This window comes from Oncorhynchus nerka, linkage group LG5 (genome assembly GCF_034236695.1).
Source record: "Oncorhynchus nerka isolate Pitt River linkage group LG5, Oner_Uvic_2.0, whole genome shotgun sequence".
NCBI classification, from domain to species: Eukaryota; Metazoa; Chordata; class Actinopteri; order Salmoniformes; family Salmonidae; genus Oncorhynchus; species Oncorhynchus nerka.
In genome coordinates this window covers 33,987,741-34,007,822 of record NC_088400.1, presented here as the reverse complement: position 1 = coordinate 34,007,822, position 20,082 = coordinate 33,987,741, and the positions used below count along the sequence as shown (strand labels likewise).

The following is a 20,082-nucleotide window of genomic DNA, read 5'->3' as shown; positions in this document are numbered from 1 at the left end:
CTGTCATTATAGTCTTCCTCTGTTTCTCCCTGTCATTATAGTCTTCCTCTGTTTCTCCCTGTCATTATAGTCTTCCTCTGTTTCTCCCTGTCATTATAGTCTTCCTCTGTTTCTCCCTGTCATTATAGTCTTCCTCTGTTTCTCCCTGTCATTATAGTCTTCCTCTGTTTCTCCCTGTCATTATAGTCTTCCTCTGTTTCTCCCTGTCATTATAGTCTTCCTCTGTTTCTCCCTGTCATTATAGTCTTCCTCTGTTTCTCCCTGTCATTATAGTCTTCCTCTGTTTCTCCCTGTCATTATAGTCTTCCTCTGTTTCTCCCTGTCATTATAGTCTTCCTCTGTTTCTCCCTGTCATTATAGTCTTCCTCTGTTTCTCCCTGTCATTATAGTCTTCCTCTGTTACTCCCTGTCATTATAGTCTTCCTCTGTTTCTCCCTGTCATTATAGTCTTCCTCTGTTACTCCCTGTCATTATAGTCTTCCTCTGTTTCTCCCTGTCATTATAGTCTTCCTCTGTTACTCCCTGTCATTATAGTCATTATAGTCTTCCTCTGTTTCTCCCTGTCATTATAGTCTTCCTCTGTTTCTCCCTGTCATTATAGTCTTCCTCTGTTTCTCCCTGTCATTATAGTCTTCCTCTGTTTCTCCCTGTCATTATAGTCTTCCTCTGTTTCTCCCTGTCATTATAGTCTTCCTCTGTTTCTCCCTGTCATTATAGTCTTCCTCTGTTTCTCCCTGTCATTATAGTCTTCCTCTGTTTCTCCCTGTCATTATAGTCTTCCTCTGTTTCTCCCTGTCATTATAGTCTTCCTCTGTTTCTCCCTGTCATTATAGTCTTCCTCTGTTTCTCCCTGTCATTATAGTCTTCCTCTGTTTCTCCCTGTCATTATAGTCTTCCTCTGTTACTCCCTGTCATTATAGTCTTCCTCTGTTTCTCCCTGTCATTATAGTCTTCCTCTGTTTCTCCCTGTCATTATAGTCTTCCTCTGTCTCTCCTTCCTTCCTTCCTTCCTTCCTTCCTTCCTTCCTTCCTTCCTTCCTTCCTTCCTTCCTTCCTTCCTTCCTTCCTTCCTTCCTTCCGTCCTTCCTTCTTTCCTTCCTTCCTTCCTTCTCCCTCTTCTGTTCTCTGTACTTGCCCCTCTACTTTTGCCTCTAGTTTCTTTCCTATATTTGTACATAATTAAAAACATATCAAATCCATCCACAGACAGAGATTATTGGTGCTGACACCACCAGTGTTTCACTAGCCTGGAAATAGCAGTCAATTGAATTGGCTGGGGAATATTTCATCAGTTTCCTTTCCTCCCTCTCGACAGGTAATTCAATATGTATAGAAGGGGAGAGCGGCGTACCTTTGTCAACAAATTGGATTAAGCGACATTAGTGCTGCTATCTAAGAACTGTCAGGGAGAAAGTGATGGATTTAAATTGGAATGTGTGAAATTGAAAGTGTCAGCAAGAGAGTGGAGAGAGTCAGTGTGTGTGGTTGTGTGTAGTTGTGTGTGTGTTGCATTTGTACATGTGTGTTATGACGGAGGATAAATGCAATAAATTAATATTGTACGTGTGAACGTGGTGTTTTTATATAGATACACTACCTTTCAAAAGTTTGGGGCCACTTAGAAATGTCCTTGTTTTTGAAAGAAAAGCACATTTTTTTGTCCGTTAAAACAACATAAAATTGATCAGAAATACAGTGTAGACATTGTTAATGTTGTAAATGACTATTGTTACTGGAAACAGCTGATTTTTAATAGAATATCTACATAGGTGTACCATTATCAGCAACCATCACTCCTGTGTTCCAATGGCACGTTGTGTTACGTAATTAATCCACGTTTATCATTTTTAAAAAGCTAATTGATCATTAGAAAACCCTTTTGCAATTATGCTAGCCCAGATGAAACCTGTTGTACTGATTAAAGAAGCAATAAAACTGGCCTTTAGACTAGTTGAGTATCTGGAGCATCAGCATTTGTAAGTGACCCCAAACTTTTGAACGGTAGTGTGTATATATTTAACTTGAAGGTGTGACTTATATACCACTCAACCAAGTATGTTTATAACAATATGACGCGTGAACGTCTGATTGATTCAGTTCCACACGGTTGTGTTAATGGAATTCCCTCCACAATATAACAGCCAATGTACTGACAAGACCCACTGTACTGACAGGACCCACTGTACTGACAGGACCCACTGTACTGACAGGACCCACTGTACTGTTTACCCTCTGTACTGACAGGACCCACTGCACTGACAGGACCCACTGTACTGACAGGACCCACTGCTCTGACAGGACCCACTGTACTGACAGGACCCACTGCACTGACAGGACCCACTGTACTGACAGGACCCACTGCTCTGACAGGACCCACTGTACTGACAGGACCCACTGTACTGACAGGACCCACTGTACTGTTTACCCTCTGTATTGACAGGACCCACTGTACTGACAGGACCCACTGTACTGACAGGACCCACTGCTCTGACAGGACCCACTGTACTGACAGGACCCACTGTACTGACAGGACCCACTGTACTGACAGGACCCACTGCACTGTTTACCCTCTGTACTGACAGGACCCACTGCACTGTTTACCCTCTGTACTGACAGGACCCACTGCACTGTTTACCCTCTGTACTGACAGGACCCACTGCACTGTTTACCCTCTGTACTGACAGGACCCACTGCACTGTTTACCCTCTGTACTGACAGGACCCACTGCTGTTTACTGTACTTTACCCCCTCTGTTTACTGACAGGACCCACTGCACTGTTTACCCTCTGTACTGACAGGACCCACTGCACTGTTTACCCTCTGTTTACCCTCTGTACTGACAGGACCCACTGCACTGTTTACCCTCTGTACTGACAGGACCCACTGCACTGTTTACCCTCTGTACTGACAGGACCCACTGCACTGTTTACCCTCTGTACTGACAGGACCCACTGCACTGTTTACCCTCTGTACTGACAGGACCCACTGCACTGTTTACCCTCTGTACTGACAGGACCCACTGCACTGTTTACCCTCTGTACTGACAGGACCCACTGCACTGTTTACCCTCTGTACTGACAGGACCCACTGCACTGTTTACCCTCTGTACTGACAGGACCCACTGCACTGTTTACCCTCTGTACTGACAGGACCCAGGACCCACTGCACTGTTTACCCTCTGTACTGACAGGACCCACTGCACTGTTTACCCTCTGTACTGACAGGACCCACTGCACTGTTTACCCTCTGTTTACCCTCTGACAGGACCCACTGCACTGTTTACCCTCTGTACTGACAGGACCCACTGCACTGTTTACCCTCTGTACTGACAGGACCCACTGCACTGTTTACCCTCTGTACTGACAGGACCCACTGCACTGTTTACCCTCTGTACTGACAGGACCCACTGCACTGTTTACCCTCTGTACTGACAGGACCCACTGCACTGTTTACCCTCTGTACTGACAGGACCCACTGCACTGTTTACCCTCTGTACTGACAGGACCCACTGCACTGTTTACCCTCTGTACTGACAGGACCCACTGCACTGTTTACCCTCTGTACTGACAGGACCCACTGCACTGTTTACCCACTGTACTGACAGGACCCACTGCACTGTTTACCCTCTGTACTGACAGGACCCACTGCACTGTTTACCCTGTCTGACCCACTGCACTGACAGGACCCACTGCACTGTTTACCCTCTGTACTGACAGGACCCACTGCACTGTTTACCCTCTTTACCCACTGCACTCTGTACTGACAGGACCCACTGCACTGTTTACCCTCTGTACTGACAGGACCCACTGCACTGTTTACCCTCTGTACTGACAGGACCCACTGCACTGTTTACCCTCTGTCAAGGTTGTGACAGGACCCACTGCACTGTTTACCCTCTGTACTGACAGGACCCACTGCACTGTTTACCCTCTGTACTGACAGGACCCACTGCACTGTTTACCCTCTGTACTGACAGGACCCACTGCACTGTTTACCCTCTGTACTGACAGGACCCACTGCACTGTTTACCCTCTGTGCACTGTTTACCCTCTGTACAGGACCCACTGCACTGTTTACCCTCTGTACTGACAGGAGCCACTGCACTGTTTACCCACTGTACTGACAGGACCCACTGCACTGTTTACCCTCTGTACTGACAGGACCCACTGCACTGTTTACCCTCTGTACTGACAGGACCCACTGCACTGTTTACCCTCTGTTTACTGACAGGACCCACTGCACTGTTTACCCTCTGTACTGACCCAGGACCTCACTGCACCCACTGTTTACCCTCTGTACTGACAGGACCCACTGCACTGTTTACCCTCTGTACTGACAGGACCCACTGCACTGTTTACCCTCTGTACTGACAGGACCCACTGCACTGTTTACCCTCTGTACTGACAGGACCCACTGCACTGTTTACCCTCTGTACTGACAGGACCCACTGCACTGTTTACCCTCTGTACTGACAGGACCCACTGCACTGTTTACCCTCTGTACTGACAGGACAGGACCCACTGCACTGTTTACCCTCTGTTTACTGACAGGACCCACTGCACTGTTTACCCTCCTGACAGGACCCACTGCACTACTGACAGGACCCACTGCACTGTTTACCCTCTGTTTACTGACAGGACCCACTGCACTGTTTACCCTCTGTACTGACAGGACCCACTGCACTGTTTACCCTCTGTACCAGGACCCACTGCACTGTTTACCCTCTGTACTGACAGGACCCACTGCACTGTTTACCCTCTGTACTGACAGGACCCACTGCACTGTTTACCCTCTGTACTGACAGGACCCACTGCACTGTTTACCCTCTGTACTGACAGGACCCACTGCACTGTTTACCCTCCCAGGACCCACTGTCAACCCTCTGTGACAGGACCCACTGCACTGTTTACCCTCTGTACTGACAGGACCCACTGCACTGACCCTCACTGACACTGTTTACCCTCTGTACTGACAGGACCCACTGCACTGTTTACCCTCTGTACTGACAGGACCCACTGCACTGTTTAACCTCTGTACTGACAGGACCCACTGCACTGTTTACCCACTGTACTGACAGGACCCACTGCACTGTTTACCCTCTGTACTGACAGGACCCACTGCACTGTTTACCCTCTGTACTGACAGGACCCACTGCACTGTTTACCCTCTGTACTGACAGGACCCACTGCACTGTTTACCCTCTGTACTGACAGGACCCACTGCACTGTTTACCTCTGTACTGACAGGACCCACTGCACTGTTTACCCTCTGTACTGACAGGACCCACTGCACTGTTTACCCTCTGTACTGACAGGACCCACTGCACTGTTTACCCTCTGTTACCCTGTTTACCCTCTGTACTGACAGGACCCACTGCACTGTTTACCCTCTGTACTGACAGGACCCACTGCACTGTTTACCCTCTGTACTGACAGGACCCACTGCACTGTTTACCCTCTGTACTGACAGGACCCACTGCACCCTCTGTACTGACAGGATCCACTGCACTGTTTACCCTCTGTCTGACAGGACCCACTGCACTGACCCTCTGTACTGACAGGACCCACTGCACTGTTTACCCTCTGTACTGACAGGACCCACTGCACTGTTTACCCTCTGTACTGACAGGACCCACTGCACTGTTTACCCTCTGTACTGACAAGACCCACTGCACTGTTTACCCTCTGTACTGACAGGACCCACTGCACTGTTTGTTCTGTACTGACAGGACCCACTGCACTGTTTACCCTCTGTACTGACAGGACCCACTGCACTGTTTACCCTCTGTACTGACAGGACCCACTGCACTGTTTACCCTCTGTACTGACAGGACCCACTGCACTGTTTACCCTCTGTACTGACAGGACCCACTGCACTGTTTACCCTCTGTACTGACAGGACCCACTGCACTGTTTACCCTCTGTACTGACAGGACCCACTGCACTGTTTACCCTCTGTACTGACAGGACCCACTGCACTGTTTACCCTCTGTACTGACAGGACCCACTGCACTGTTTACCCTCTGTACTGACAGGACCCACTGCACTGTTTACCCTCTGTACTGACAGGACCCACTGCACTGTTTACCCTCTGTACTGACAGGACCCACTGCACTGTTTACCCACTGTTGACAGGACCCCTCTGTACTGACAGGACCCACTGCACTGTTTACCCTCTGTACTGACAGGACCCACTGCACTGTTTACCCTCTGTACTGACAGGACCCACTGCACTGTTTACCCTCTGTACTGACAGGACCCACTGCACTGTTTACCCTCTGTACTGACAGGACCCACTGCACTGTTTACCCTCTGTCAAGGTTGTGACAGGATTGAGCAAACAATGTGGAGGAAAAAATAAGGGCTATTTATTATTCACATTTCAATAATGATGCATAAAGAGACAGAAACAAAGCCATTACAGAGCCTGTCCCAGATATCCATACAACAATTGGGACCAGGTTTCTTACCAAGCAGTATGCAAATGCTATCTAAATGTTTAATGCAGTACGTAGTCTATGGTGCCGTGCACAATGGCAGAAATGTAAGAAAATAAATGAAAATAAATATGTAAATACACCAAGAATCAGAAACATTCACACAATGTTGCTACATGTTCACGCTGTCCAGCTTATGTAATATCCTAACATGAAAGAGTTGAAAGGTCAGTAACTTTTTGACCTAATTAATGTAGGCCCAATAGGCACTGTGGTTAATGTGTTGTGTTTATATGCAGGCATTATAATCCCCACCTTGACAGATGGTAGACAGGCGGCAGGTAGCCTAGGGATTAAGAACGTTGAGTTTGTAACCGAATGATTGCTAGTTCGAATCCCTGAGCCAACTAGCCGACTATGTGTAAACTCCCTCTGTGCTCTTGAGCAAGGCACTTAACCCTAATTGCTCCTGGGCCACTGTTGTTAATGGCAGACCCTGGTCAGTGACCCCACTCTCTGAGGTTGTCTCAGGGGGAGTTGGGATATGCAAAAAATACATATTGTACACACTTGTACATGTGTTACATATGACAAATATAAGCACCAACCGAATTATTATTAAACAGTGCAGTGGGTCCTGTCAGTACAGTGGGTCCTGTCAGTGCAGTGGGTCCTGTCAGTACAGTGGGTCCTGTCAGTACAGTGGGTCCTGTCAGTGCAGTGGGTCCAGTCAGTACAGTGGGTCCTGTCAGTACAGTGGGTCCTGTCAGAACAGTGGGTCCTGTCAGTACAGTGGGTCCTGTCAGTACAGTGGGTCCACTGGGTCCTGTCAGTACAGTGGGTCCTGTCAGAACAGTGGGTCCTGTCAGTACAGTGGGTCCTGTCAGAACAGTGGGTCCTGTCAGTACAGTGGGTCCTGTCAGAACAGTGGGTCCTGTCAGTACAGTGGGTCCTGTCAGAGCAGTGGGTCCTGTCAGTGCAGTCGGTCCTGTCAGTACAGTGGGTCCTGTCAGTACAGTGGGTCCTGTCAGTACAGTGGGTCCTGTCAGTACAGTGGCTGTTATATTGTGGAGTGAATTCCATTAACACAACGTGTGGAACTGAATCAGACGTTCAGGCGTCTTATTGTTATAAACATACTTGGTTGAACGATAAAAAATGCTAAATTAAATTACGCATTGACACGTTCAATGGTGTGTGTGTATGTGTGTGTGTGTCTGTAACTGTAACGGTTGTCGTCTGGAGATAGAGACGACCAAAGCGCAGCGTGGTTACTGTTCATCTTTTTAATGGAAAACTGAACACTTCAAAAACACAAAACAACAAAGTGACAACCAAAACAATTCTATCTGGTGCAGACACACAAAGACTGAAAATAACCACCCACAATCCCCAACAGAAAACAGGCTACCTAAATATGGTTCCCAATCAGAGACAATGACTAACACCTGCCTCTGATTGAGAACCATATCAGGCCAAACAAGAAACCCAACCTAGAAACACAAAACATAAAATACCCACCCAACTCACGTCCTGACCAACTAAAGCAAAGAAATAACACAAGAACTACGGTCAGAACGTGACAGTGTGAGACACGTGCATCTCTCCAGGCCCTCAGAGGCAAATTCTATTCAAATTTGACTTAAAATGTGATTATTCTTTGGTTTGACAAGAAACCATCTTTCAAATCCATTTGAGGTTTGTTATTTTGCGATTAAAAATGACTTTAATTTGTTCATTACCTGATTACTGTAATCTGTTGTCTGCAGTTGTATTGGGGGCTGTCCTTGAAATTGCTTCTCTCTAATACACAAGGCGAAGAGAACCAGCACCATCTGTGTGAGTGTGTGTGTATGCGTGGGTGTTTACATGACTTCTTAATGACTACATCTGTTCAGAGCTGAATGTCCAATGGTGCCTCACGCGAGTCTTGCCTGGCTCATCTGCCTCTCTGAAGAAAGACTCCGCTACCCATGATTCTCTATGTGTTTTGTAGTGTACGCTGGAGTTCCAGGAGTGTAAGTCAGGGAAGAACATCGCTCTGAAGTGTGGAGGACCGTGTCCATGTCTGCCTGATCTGGAACTGGTCAAACCACACAGCCACAAAACAGAGAAGAGCGGTGAGTCCCTAACCTCAACCCTAAACCTGTCTGTCTGTCTGTCTGTCTGTCTGTCTGTCTGTCTGTCTGTCTGTCTGTCTGTCTGTCTGTCTGTCTGTCTGTCTGTCTGTCTGTCTGTCTGTCTGTCTGTCTGTCAGTCTATTTTACATTTACATTTAAGCAATCTGTCTGTCTGTCTGTCTGTCTGTCTGTCTGTCTGTCTGTCTGTCTGTCTGTCTGTCTGTCAGTCAGACTTTCAGTCAGTTAGTGTCTTGGTCCATGTGAGTTTTTGAAACTGCAAAATAGAGAAGCTTTTCAGTTGTACACACCATCACATCCCAGTTACAGACAGTACACACACCCTTTAGTGACAGTGTATCATCGGGGTCCATACACACATCCCAGTTACAGACAGTACACACACCCTTTAGTGACAGCATATCATCGGGGTCCATACACTTATCCCAGTTACAGACAGTACACACACCCTTTAGTGACAGCGTATCATCGGGGTCCATACACACATCCCAGTTACAGACAGTACACACACCCTTTAGTCACAGCGTATCATTGGGATTCATACACTTATCCCAGTTACAGACAGTACACACACCCTTTAGTGACAGCGTAGCATCTTGGTCCAGTGAAATAAGCGCTGGTGTTATGACGTTTGTTCTTGTTTGGTTTGACAACACCTTATATCACTAACCAGCTCTCTCCCTCGTATGTGTGTGTGTGTGTGTGTGTGTGTGTGTGTGTGTGTGTGTGTGTGTGTTCTCCACTTATATAACTCCCAATGAAGTGAAAATCAAAACTATTGATATCCTGCAGGTATTTTAACAGCACAAAAAGGCACTGTCATGAAACCAGTATTGTAACTGTACTTCAAGTGAAGTCCTCACTCACTACATCAACCTGCCCAGACCCACTAATACACACCCCCATCTCCATCAACTACATCAACCTGCCCAGACCCACTAAAACACAACCCATCTCCATCAACTACATCAACCTGCCCAGACCCACTAATACACACCCCATCTCCATCAACTACATCAACCTGCCCAGACCCACTAATACACACCCCCATCTCCATCAACTACATCAACCTGCCCATACCCACTAATACACACCCCATCTCCATCAACTACATCAACCTGCCCAGACCCACTAATACACAACCCATCTCCATCAACTACATCAACCTTCCCAGACCCAGTAATACACACCCCCATCTCCATCAACTATATCAACCTGCCCAGACCCAGTAATACACACCCCCATCTCCATCAACTACATCAACCTGCCCAGACCCACTAATACACAACCCATCTCCATCAACTACATCAACCTGCCCAGACCCACTAATACACACCCCATCTCCATCAACTACATCAACCTGCCCAGACCCACTAATACACAACCCATCTCCATCAACTACATCAACCTGCCCAGACCCACTAATACACACCCCCATCTCCATCGACTACATCAACCTGCCCAGACCCACTAATACCCAACCCATCTCCATCAACTACATCAACCTGCCCAGACCCACTAATACACACCCCCATCTCCATCAACTACATCAACCTGCCCAGACCCACTAATCAACACCCCCATCTCCATCAACTATATCAACCTGCCCAGACCCACTAATACACACCCCCATCTCCATCAACTACATCAACCTGCCCAGACCCACTAATACACACCCCCATCTCCATCAACTAAATCAACTTGCCCAGACCCACTAATACACAACCCATCTCCATCAACTACATCAACCTGCCCAGACCCACTAATACACACCCCCATCTCCATCAACTATATCAACCTGCCCAGACCCACTAATACACACCCCCATCTCCATCAACTACATCAACCTGCCCAGACCCACTAATACACACCCCCATCTCCATCAACTATATCAACCTGCCCAGACCCACTAATACACACCCCCATCTCCATCAACTACATCAACCTGCCCAGACCCACTAATACACACCCCCATCTCCATCAACTACATCAACCTGCCCAGACCCACTAATACACAACCCATCTCCATCAACTACATCAACCTGCCCAGACCCACTAATACACACCCCCATCTCCATCAACTATATCAACCTGCCCAGACCCACTAATACACACCCCCATCTCCATCAACTACATCAACCTGCCCAGACCCACTACTACACAACCCATCCCCATCAACTACATCAACCTGCCCAGACCCACTAATACACACCCCCATCTCCATCAACTACATCAACCTGCCCAGACCCACTAATACACACCCCATCTCCATCAACTATATCAACCTGCCCAGACCCACTAATACACACCCCCATCTCCATCAACTACATCAACCTGCCCAGACCCACTACTACACAACCCATCCCCATCAACTACATCAACCTGCCCAGACCCACTAATACACACCCCATCTCCATCAACTACATCAACCTGCCCAGACCCACTACTACACACCCCCATCTCCATCAACTACATCAACCTGCCCAGACCCACTAATACACACCCCCATCTCCATCAACTACATCAACCTGCCCAGACCCACTACTACACAACCCATCCCCATCAACTACATCAACCTGCCCAGACCCACTAATACACACCCCATCTCCATCAACTACATCAACCTGCCCAGACCCACTAATACACACCCCATCTCCATCAACTACATCAACCTGCCCAGACCCACTAATACACACCCCCATCTCCATCAACTACATCAACCTGCCCAGACCCACTAATACACACCCCATCTCCATCAACTACATCAACCTGCCCAGACCCACTACTACACACCCCCATCTCCATCAACTACATCAACCTGCCCAGACCCACTAATACACACCCCCATCTCCATCAACTACATCAACCTGCCCAGACCCACTACTACACAACCCATCCCCATCAACTACATCAACCTGCCCAGACCCACTAATACACAACCCATCTCCATCAACTACATCAACCTGCCCAGACCCACTACTACACAACCCATCTCCATCAACTACATCAACCTGCCCAGACCCACTACTACACACCCCCATCTCCATCAACTACATCAACCTGCCCAGACCCACTAATACACACCCCCATCTCCATCAACTACATCAACCTGCCCAGACCCACTAATACACACCCCCATCTCCATCAACTACATCAAACTGCCCAGACCCACTAATACACACCCCCATCTCCATCAACTACATCAACCTGCCCAGACCCACTAATACACACCCCCATCTCCATCAACTACATCAACCTGCCCAGACCCACTAATACACAACCCATCTCCATCAACTACATCAACCTGCCCAGACCCACTAATACACACCCCATCTCCATCAACTACATCAACCTGCCCAGACCCACTAATACACACCCCATCTCCATCAACTACATCAACCTGCCCAGACCCACTAATACACAACCCATCTCCATCAACTACATCAACCTGCCCAGACCCATTAATACACACCCCATCCCCATCAACTACATCAACCTGCCCAGACCCAGTACTACACACCCCCATCTCCATCAACTACATCAACCTGCCCAGACCCACTACTACACAACCCATCTCCATCAACTACATCAACCTGCCCAGACCCACTACTACACACCCCCATCTCAAGTGCCCGTGTCACACTCCGCTACATGGCCCCAAACGCACTTTCAACATTTATATAATAAAGCATTTGACTTTTCCATTGTATTAACACCGGAGGATTGGTGGATGTCCAGTTTTTAAGTGTACATTTTTTAAAGATGATTGAGGAGAAAAATATCGTCCAACTCATCGGGTATGTCGCTGCACCCTCATGTCTTGAAATATGTAGCAGTACAACTGGTTCTATTGTGTGTTGGGTTGTGTGCATTCTGCATCGCCATTGGTGGATATTTAATTATCTCTGCCCTCTTACATGTGATATAAAAGTGAACACAGATATTCGGAGAAATACGGCCTGTCGTTATCCGAAAGAGACCCAATGTGTTCATTATGAATTTATTCATAAGCTGTCTGTTAGTTTCCTCCTCATCAAACATGACCCTGACAAGATCTTTTAATTGGAAAGTGATTGTGTGTGCGTGAGCAGGGTTCATCTGAATATATCACAGAGATGGTGACAATCAAGTTAATGCAGTCAGCGTGCAATCATTGCACGGACGGACACATGCACACACACACTACCACACAGACACACGTACACACACACAAGCACAACTCTGGAATGTAAAATAAGTCCGCAAAAAAGCTCTTCTGGTTTCCATTTCTTCCCCACATACCACCTCTCTCTCTCTCTCTCTCTCTCTCTCTCTCTCTCTCTCTCTCTCTCTCTCTCTCTCTCTATTTCCTGTCCTCTGTCTCCATCTCTCTCTCTCTCTCTCTCTCTCTCTCTCTCTCTCTCTCTCTCTCTCTCTCTCTGTCACTCTGTCCCTCTTTCCCTCCATCTCTCACTCTCTCTCTCTCTCTCACTCTCTCTCTGTCACTCTCTCTCTCACTCTCTCTCTGTCACTCTCTCTCTCACTCTCTCTCTGTCACTCTCTCTCTCTGTCTCTGTCACTCTGTCCCTCTTTTTTTCTCTGGCAGCATCAGCCAGTGGAGTTAGGGAAGTATGGAGGGTGATGGAGTGAGTGAGTGTGTTTTATTGTTTGTCATGAAGATGGGATTTCAGGAGATGGATGGAGGGATTCAGGAAGAGAAAATACAATCTAAAGACAAACAGCAGGGAGAGGCATTCTCCTCCAGATGGAAAAGTGTGCTGAGGGATGGATAGAGTGTGTATGTCGGGGGAGGGGAAACACAATCCTGGGGGAGGAGCTAAGAGTGGTGGGCTAGGTAGGTCAGTCCTGGGGAGAATACAGTCATGTCTGTCTGTAGTTACTTTGCATGACATGCTTATAACTAAAGGCCTTTCCCATAGAGTAAAGGGGGAGGACGGGAGGATGGGAGGTAAGGAGGGAGGAATATAAATCATCTCCTGCTTGTGATGAGAAGTACATTCCCTTTCCATCTCTTTATGTATACAGCTTTACATGCAGACATGGACATGATTCTGTTTGTGTGTGAGGACTAGATGATTCTTTTTGCGAGGGAGAGTGTTTACACATGTGTAAGCGTATGTTTATGTTGCATGTTTACTTGTGCGCCTGTATTTGCATCTATAAACCGTGCGTGTGTGTTCGTAATATGTGTAAGTATTAAGGGGTGCAGTCCTCTCTCCCTCTTCCTCCCTGGCTCCTCCCTGGCTCTGATGCAGCAATGATGAGGCCATGAATATGGATGCCTTCTGACAGGATGTCTTCTATTTTTCATAGATGACAAAACTCTACCCTTCTCTAACTCTCTCCCTCTAACTAACTCTAACTCTCTCTGCCAGGGCCCAATTATGGCAATATTGCTCTAGAATATTAATGTTCTGTTGAAGACCTTCTTTGGTTGGTGATAGAAGTACTAAGTCATCAGCATATAGCAGGTATTTCACCTCTGTGTCAAATAGTGTGAGTCCTGGGGCTGGAGAATGGTCCAACATGTCTGCTAATTCATTGATATAAATGTTGAAAAGATTTGGACTCAAACTGCAGCCTTGTCTCACACCTCGACATTCTGTTCTTTGTTTTTTTATTTTTATTGCACACTTGTTTTCTGTGTACATACATTTTATTAAGTCATACACCTTACCACCAAGCCCACTTTGGAAAATTTTGTAGAATAGCCCTTCGTGCCAAATAAATTCAAATGCTTTTTTAAAGTCAATAAAGCAAGCAAAGATTTTGCCCTCTTTTTTTGGTGGACATGTTTATTAATTAGTGTGTGTAAGGTGTATATATGGTCAGTAGTGAGATGGTGTTTATTAATTAGTGTGTGTAAGGTGTATATATGGTCAGTAGTGAGATGGTGTTTATTAATTAGTGTGTGTGAGGTGTATATATGGTCAGTAGTGAGATGGTGTTTATTAATTAGTGTGTGTAAGGTGTATATATGGTCAGTAGTGCGATGGTTAGGGAGAAAGCCAATTTGACATTTACTTATTACGTTTTTTCTTGAAGAAAGGTTTGAATTCTTGAATTCAAACTGCTACAGAAACCTTTCCCAAGTTACTGTTTACGCAAATTCCCCTGTAATTATTGGGGTCTGATTTGTCTCCACTTTTGTGGATAGGGGAGATGAGCCCCTGGTTCCAGACATCAGGGAAGTAGCCAGAAGTTAAAACCATTTTGAACAATTTAAGCACAGCATTTTGAAACTCAGGTGTGCTGTTTTTCAGCATTTAATTTCTGATGTTTCTAGACCACAAGCCTTCTTTGATTTAATAGATTTGAGCTTTTCATTTAGTTCTTGTTGGGTTATTGGGTAATCTAAAGGATTTTGGTTGTTTTTAATTAATGACTGATGTTAAAATGTTCTTTAATTTCTAATTAAAGTCTTCTTGTGGGAGGTTTTTGTATAGATTATCAAAATAAGTTTTCCAAATTCCTACATCTTGTATGGCTAATTCTTGTGGCTTTGTTGTGATTAAATTGTTCCACATGTCCCAGAACTGATTTTGGTCAGTTTTCAATTTCATCAAGTGTCTTTTTGGTATAATTCAATTTCTTGCATTTCAGTGTTTGTTTATACTGTTTCAAAGTTTCAAAGTATTCATATCATAGTTCTGCGTTGTTTTGCTGCTTATGTTTTTCGTTTGACAAATACATTTCTACTATTGACTGTTACCATTAGAAACACTTTGATCTGACTGTGGGCTGACAATGGTGTCTGTGGTCTGACAGTGAATGCACTAATGGAGGAGGGGTCAATGTCAGTGATGGCATAATCGATTACACTTGTCCCAAGAGCTGAGCAGTAACTACACTGACATAAAGAGTCCCCTCTGATTCTACCATTAAGCATGTACAGGCCTAAGTAAACTGACCTAAAGAGTCCCCTCTGATTCTACCGTTAAGCATGTACAGGCCTAAGTAAACTGACCTAAAGAGTCCCCTCTGATTCTACCATTAAGCATGTACAGGACTAAGTAAACTGACATAAAGAGTCCCCTCTGATTCTACCATTAAGCATGTACAGGCCTAAGTAAACTGACCTAAAGAGTCCCCTCTGATTCTACCATTAAGCATGTACAGGCCTAAGTAAACTGACCTAAAGAGTCCCTCTGATTCTACCATTAAGCATGTACAGGCCTAAGTAAACTGACCTAAAGAGTCCCTCTGATTCTACCATTAAGCATGTACAGGCCTAAGTAAACTGACCTAAAGAGTCCCCTCTGATTCTACCATTAAGCATGTACAGGCCTAAGTAAACTGACCTAAAGAGTCCCCTCTGATTCTACCATTAAGCATGTACAGGCCTAAGTAAACTGACCTAAAGAGTCCCCTCTGATTCTACCGTTAAGCATGTACAGGCCTAAGTAAACTGACATAAAGAGTCTCCTCTGATTCTACCATTAAGCATGTACAGGCCTAAGTAAACTGACATAAAGAGTCTCCTCTGATTCTACCGTTAAGCATGTACAGGCCTAAGTAAACTGACCTAAAGAGTCTCCTCTGATTCTACCGTTAAGCATGTACAGGCCTAAGTAAACTGACCTAAAGAGTCTCCTCTGATTCTACCATTAAGCATGTACAGGCCTAAGTAAACTGACCTAAAGAGTCTCCTCTGATTCTACCATTAAGCATGTACAGGTCTAAGTAAACTGACATAAAGAGTCTCCTCTGATTCTACCATTAAGCATGTACAGGTCTAAGTAAACTGACCTAAAAAGTCCCCTCTGATTCTACCGTTAAGCATGTACAGGCCTAAGTAAACTGACATAAAGACTCCCCTCTGATTCTACCGTTAAGCATGTACAGGCCTAAGTAAACTGACATAAAGACTCCCCTCTGATTCTACCGTTAAGCATGTACAGGCCTAAGTAAACTGACCTAAAGAGTCCCCTCTGATTCTACCATTAAGCATGTACAGGCCTAAGGCTCGACAGAGATGTACTAACTCCTTCCCATTTTTGTTCAGTATTTGGTCAGGACTGTTTCTATTATTTATAATAGGGCTACTGTACAAGGAGGGGTGTCCAAATATGTGGTGGTTACCTCCCGCATCAGTGTAGTCAGGCTCAGAACCTGTTCTTGCATTGAAATCTCCACAAAGAAGCACTTTACCCTGTGCCTGAAATGTAATGATTTCTGTCTGGAGATTGTCAAAAAACTGATCATCATAATATGATGAATCTGAAGGAGGAGCATAAGCTGCACATATGTATACATCATTGTCACTGTCACGACTTCCTCCGAAGTTGGCTCCCCTGCCTGTTCGGGCGGTGCTCGGCGGTCGTCGTCACCGTCCTACTAGCTGCTACCGATCCCTTTTTCGTTTGTCTGTTGGTTTTGTCTTATTAGTTTCACCTGTGTGTATTTTGGTTTAATTAGCTTCCCTATATGTAGTAGTTTGACCCGCCCTTGTTTTGTGCGGGATTGTCTTTTGTTACGTGTGTTCATATTAGGTCATGGTGTATTTTCTTTTCTATACTGGACACCCTGTGGTTTTGGGTTGTCTGGGTATAGTGTCCTGCTCCCTGTATTGTATTGGGCTTATCAGTTTGGTGTGCAATAGTAAAGCACTCCGTTACTCTCTCCGTTACTCTCTCTCTCTCTCTGCGTCTGATTCCTGCACACACACCTAGTCCCAAGTGACAGTCACATTAGATTGGGCCTTTGTTAAGTTTTAGCCAAATGTGAGTGGTACCTTTTTTCATTTCATTCAGGCCTAAGTCCTGCTTATGCCAAATGATGATTCCACCTGAGTCTCGGCCCCGTTTAACATTTTTATGTTTGATTGATGGTAGTAAACTTTCTCTATAGCCTGAGGGACACTGAGTATCTATGTCTCCATGACACCATGTTTCCAGTAGGATTATGATGTCCTGCCCCTTGATGTTTTTAATCAATTCTGGATTTGTTGTTTTATAACAAATGTGAAGAGTATAGGCCCTGGATATTCCAGGAGCTGATAGTTAGTGATCTCATTTATAATAAGTGAAATTCACTGGTTTGAGTAAAGTACATTGAAAAAAATAAATATATATATATATATATACACGCATACATACACATACATACATGTACATACATACATACATATATACATATCTCTCTCTCTCTCTCTCTCTCTCTCTCTCTCTCTCTCTCTCTCTCTCTCTCTCTCTCTCTCTCTCTCTCTCTCTCTTTCCGTCTCTCTCTCTCTCTCTCTCTCTCTCTCTCTCTCTGTCTCTCTCTCTCTCTCTCTCTGTCTCTCTCTCTCTCTCTCTCTCTCTCTCTCTCTCTCTCTTCTCTCTCTCTCTCAATTCAATTCAATTCAAGGGGCTTTATTGGCATGGGAAACGTGTTAACATTCCCAAAGCAAGTGAGGTAGATAATATACAAAAGTGAAATAAACAATAAAAATGAACAGTAAACATTACACATACAGAACTTTCAAAACAATAAAGACATTACAAATATTATATCATATTATGTATATATACAGTGTTGTAACAATGTACAAATGGTTAAGCATAAATATAACCATAAATATAAGCATAAATATGGGTTGCATTTACAATGGTGTTTGTTCTTCACTGGTTGCCCTTTTCTTCTGGCAACAGGTCACAAATCTTGCTTGTGTGATGGCACACTGTGGAATTTCACCCAATTTGTTTTCAAATTCTTTGTGAATCTGTGTAATCTGAGTGAAATATGTCTCTCTAATATGGTCATGCATTGGGCAGGAGGTTTGGAAGTGCAGCTCAGTTTCCACCTCATTTTGTGGGCAGTGAGCACATAGCCTGTCTTCTCATGAGAGCCATGTCTGCCTACGGCTGCCTTTCTCAATGGCAAGGATATGCTCACTGAGTCTATACATAGTCAAAAGCTTTCCTTAAGTTTGGGTCAGTCACAGTGGTCAGGTATTCTGCCACTGTGTACTCTCTGTTTAGGGCCAAACAGCATTCTAGTTTGCTCTGTTTTTTTGTTAATTCTTTCCAATGTGTCAAGTAATTATCTTTTTGTTTTCTCATGATTTGGTTGGGTCTAATTGTGCTGCTGTCCTGGGGCTCTGTGGGGTTTCTTAGATTTTTGCATTCTTCATTAAACCATTTGTCATTGTTGTTCATTTTCTTCTGTTTTCCAAGTTTACACCTTAACTATTACAGTGGAACGTTTTACCCAGGAAATTGTCTAAAAGGGATTGAATTTGTTGTTGCCTAATTGTTTTTTGGTAGGTTTCCAAACTGCATTCCTTCCATCTACAGCATTTCTTAATGTTACTCAGTTCCTTTGGCTTTGATGCCTCATGATTGAGTATTGCTCTGTTCAAGGAGACTGTGATTTTGCTGTGGTCGGATAGGGGTGTCAGTGGGCTGACTGTGAATGCTCTGAGAGACTCTGGGTTGAGGTCAGTGATAAAGTAGTCTACAGTACAACTGCCAAGAGATGAGCTATAGGTGTACCTACCATAGGAGTCCCCTCGAAGCCTACCATTGACTATGTACATACCCAGCGTGCGACTGAGCTGCAGGAGTTGTGACCCGTTTTTGTTGGTTGTGTTGTCATAGTTGTGCCTAGGGGGGCATATGGGGGAGGGAATGCTGTCACCTCCAGGCAGGTGTTTGTCCCCCTGTGTGCTGCACGTGTCAGGTTCTTGTCCGGTTCTGGCATTTAGGTCGCAACAGACTAGTACATGTCCCTGGGCCTGGAAATGATTGACTTCCCCCTCCAGGATGGAGAAGCTGTCTTCATTAAAGTGGGGGGAATATAGTTAGCACACAGGAATACTTTTTTCTCTGTTAAGATCATTTCCTTTAGAATTTCTAGCCAAATGTAAATGTCCCTGTTTTGATTAATTGAGTTAGGTCTGCTCTGTACCAAATTAGCATACCCCCTAAGTCCCTTCCCTGTTTCACACATGGTAGTTTGGTGGATGGGACTACCAGCTCTCTGTAGCCTAGAGGGCAACCAGTGGGTCCGTCTCCTCTATAGCAGGTTTCTTGCAGGATGACAATGTCTGTATTACCAATTTCTTTTTCCGGGTTCCTGCTCTTTAGGCCAAAGGCAGATGACCTCAGGCCTTGGATATTCCAGGATGATATAGTGAAGGCTTTGTGTTCCATAAAGTGTCCAATGTTGTTGGTCGTGTGGTTTGGCCTCAGGCCAGTAAGTGTGAGCAGAGCCTGCTGAGCATCTGGTACATGCCATTGGCTTGGGCTGGCATAAGAGTGGGGATTGGGCCTGTTTGCCCGCTCACTACCTGGGCTTATGTGTGACTTCCATGTTGATGCCCTCTTTGCGGGGGTGGGGTGCATGGGGTGGGTAGGAGGGGCATAGGTCTGATCTGAGGGGGCCTAAATGGGGTGTGGGCATGGTTGACATGGCGGGGTGTTGATTGGTTGGGTTGGGGGTGTGGATGTGTCTGGGGGTGCTGTGGTCTGGATGTAAGTCCTCTTGGCGTGGGTCCTCTATGTGTAGGTCCAGGGGGTGGTCCCG

The 20,082-nt window shown here is 45.5% G+C and overlaps 1 protein-coding gene across 1 annotated transcript in view; it reads left to right on the top strand.

Annotated features, from left to right (window-relative positions):
- The window catches only part of LOC115115811 (testican-1-like), a 476,771-nt gene that overhangs the window by 405,785 nt on the left and 50,904 nt on the right, over positions 1-20,082 (top strand). Inside the window, exon 7 of the mRNA XM_065018580.1 lies at positions 8,433-8,556. Within this exon, the coding sequence (XP_064874652.1) occupies positions 8,433-8,556 (124 nt within the window). The remainder of the gene's footprint in view (positions 1-8,432; positions 8,557-20,082) is intronic.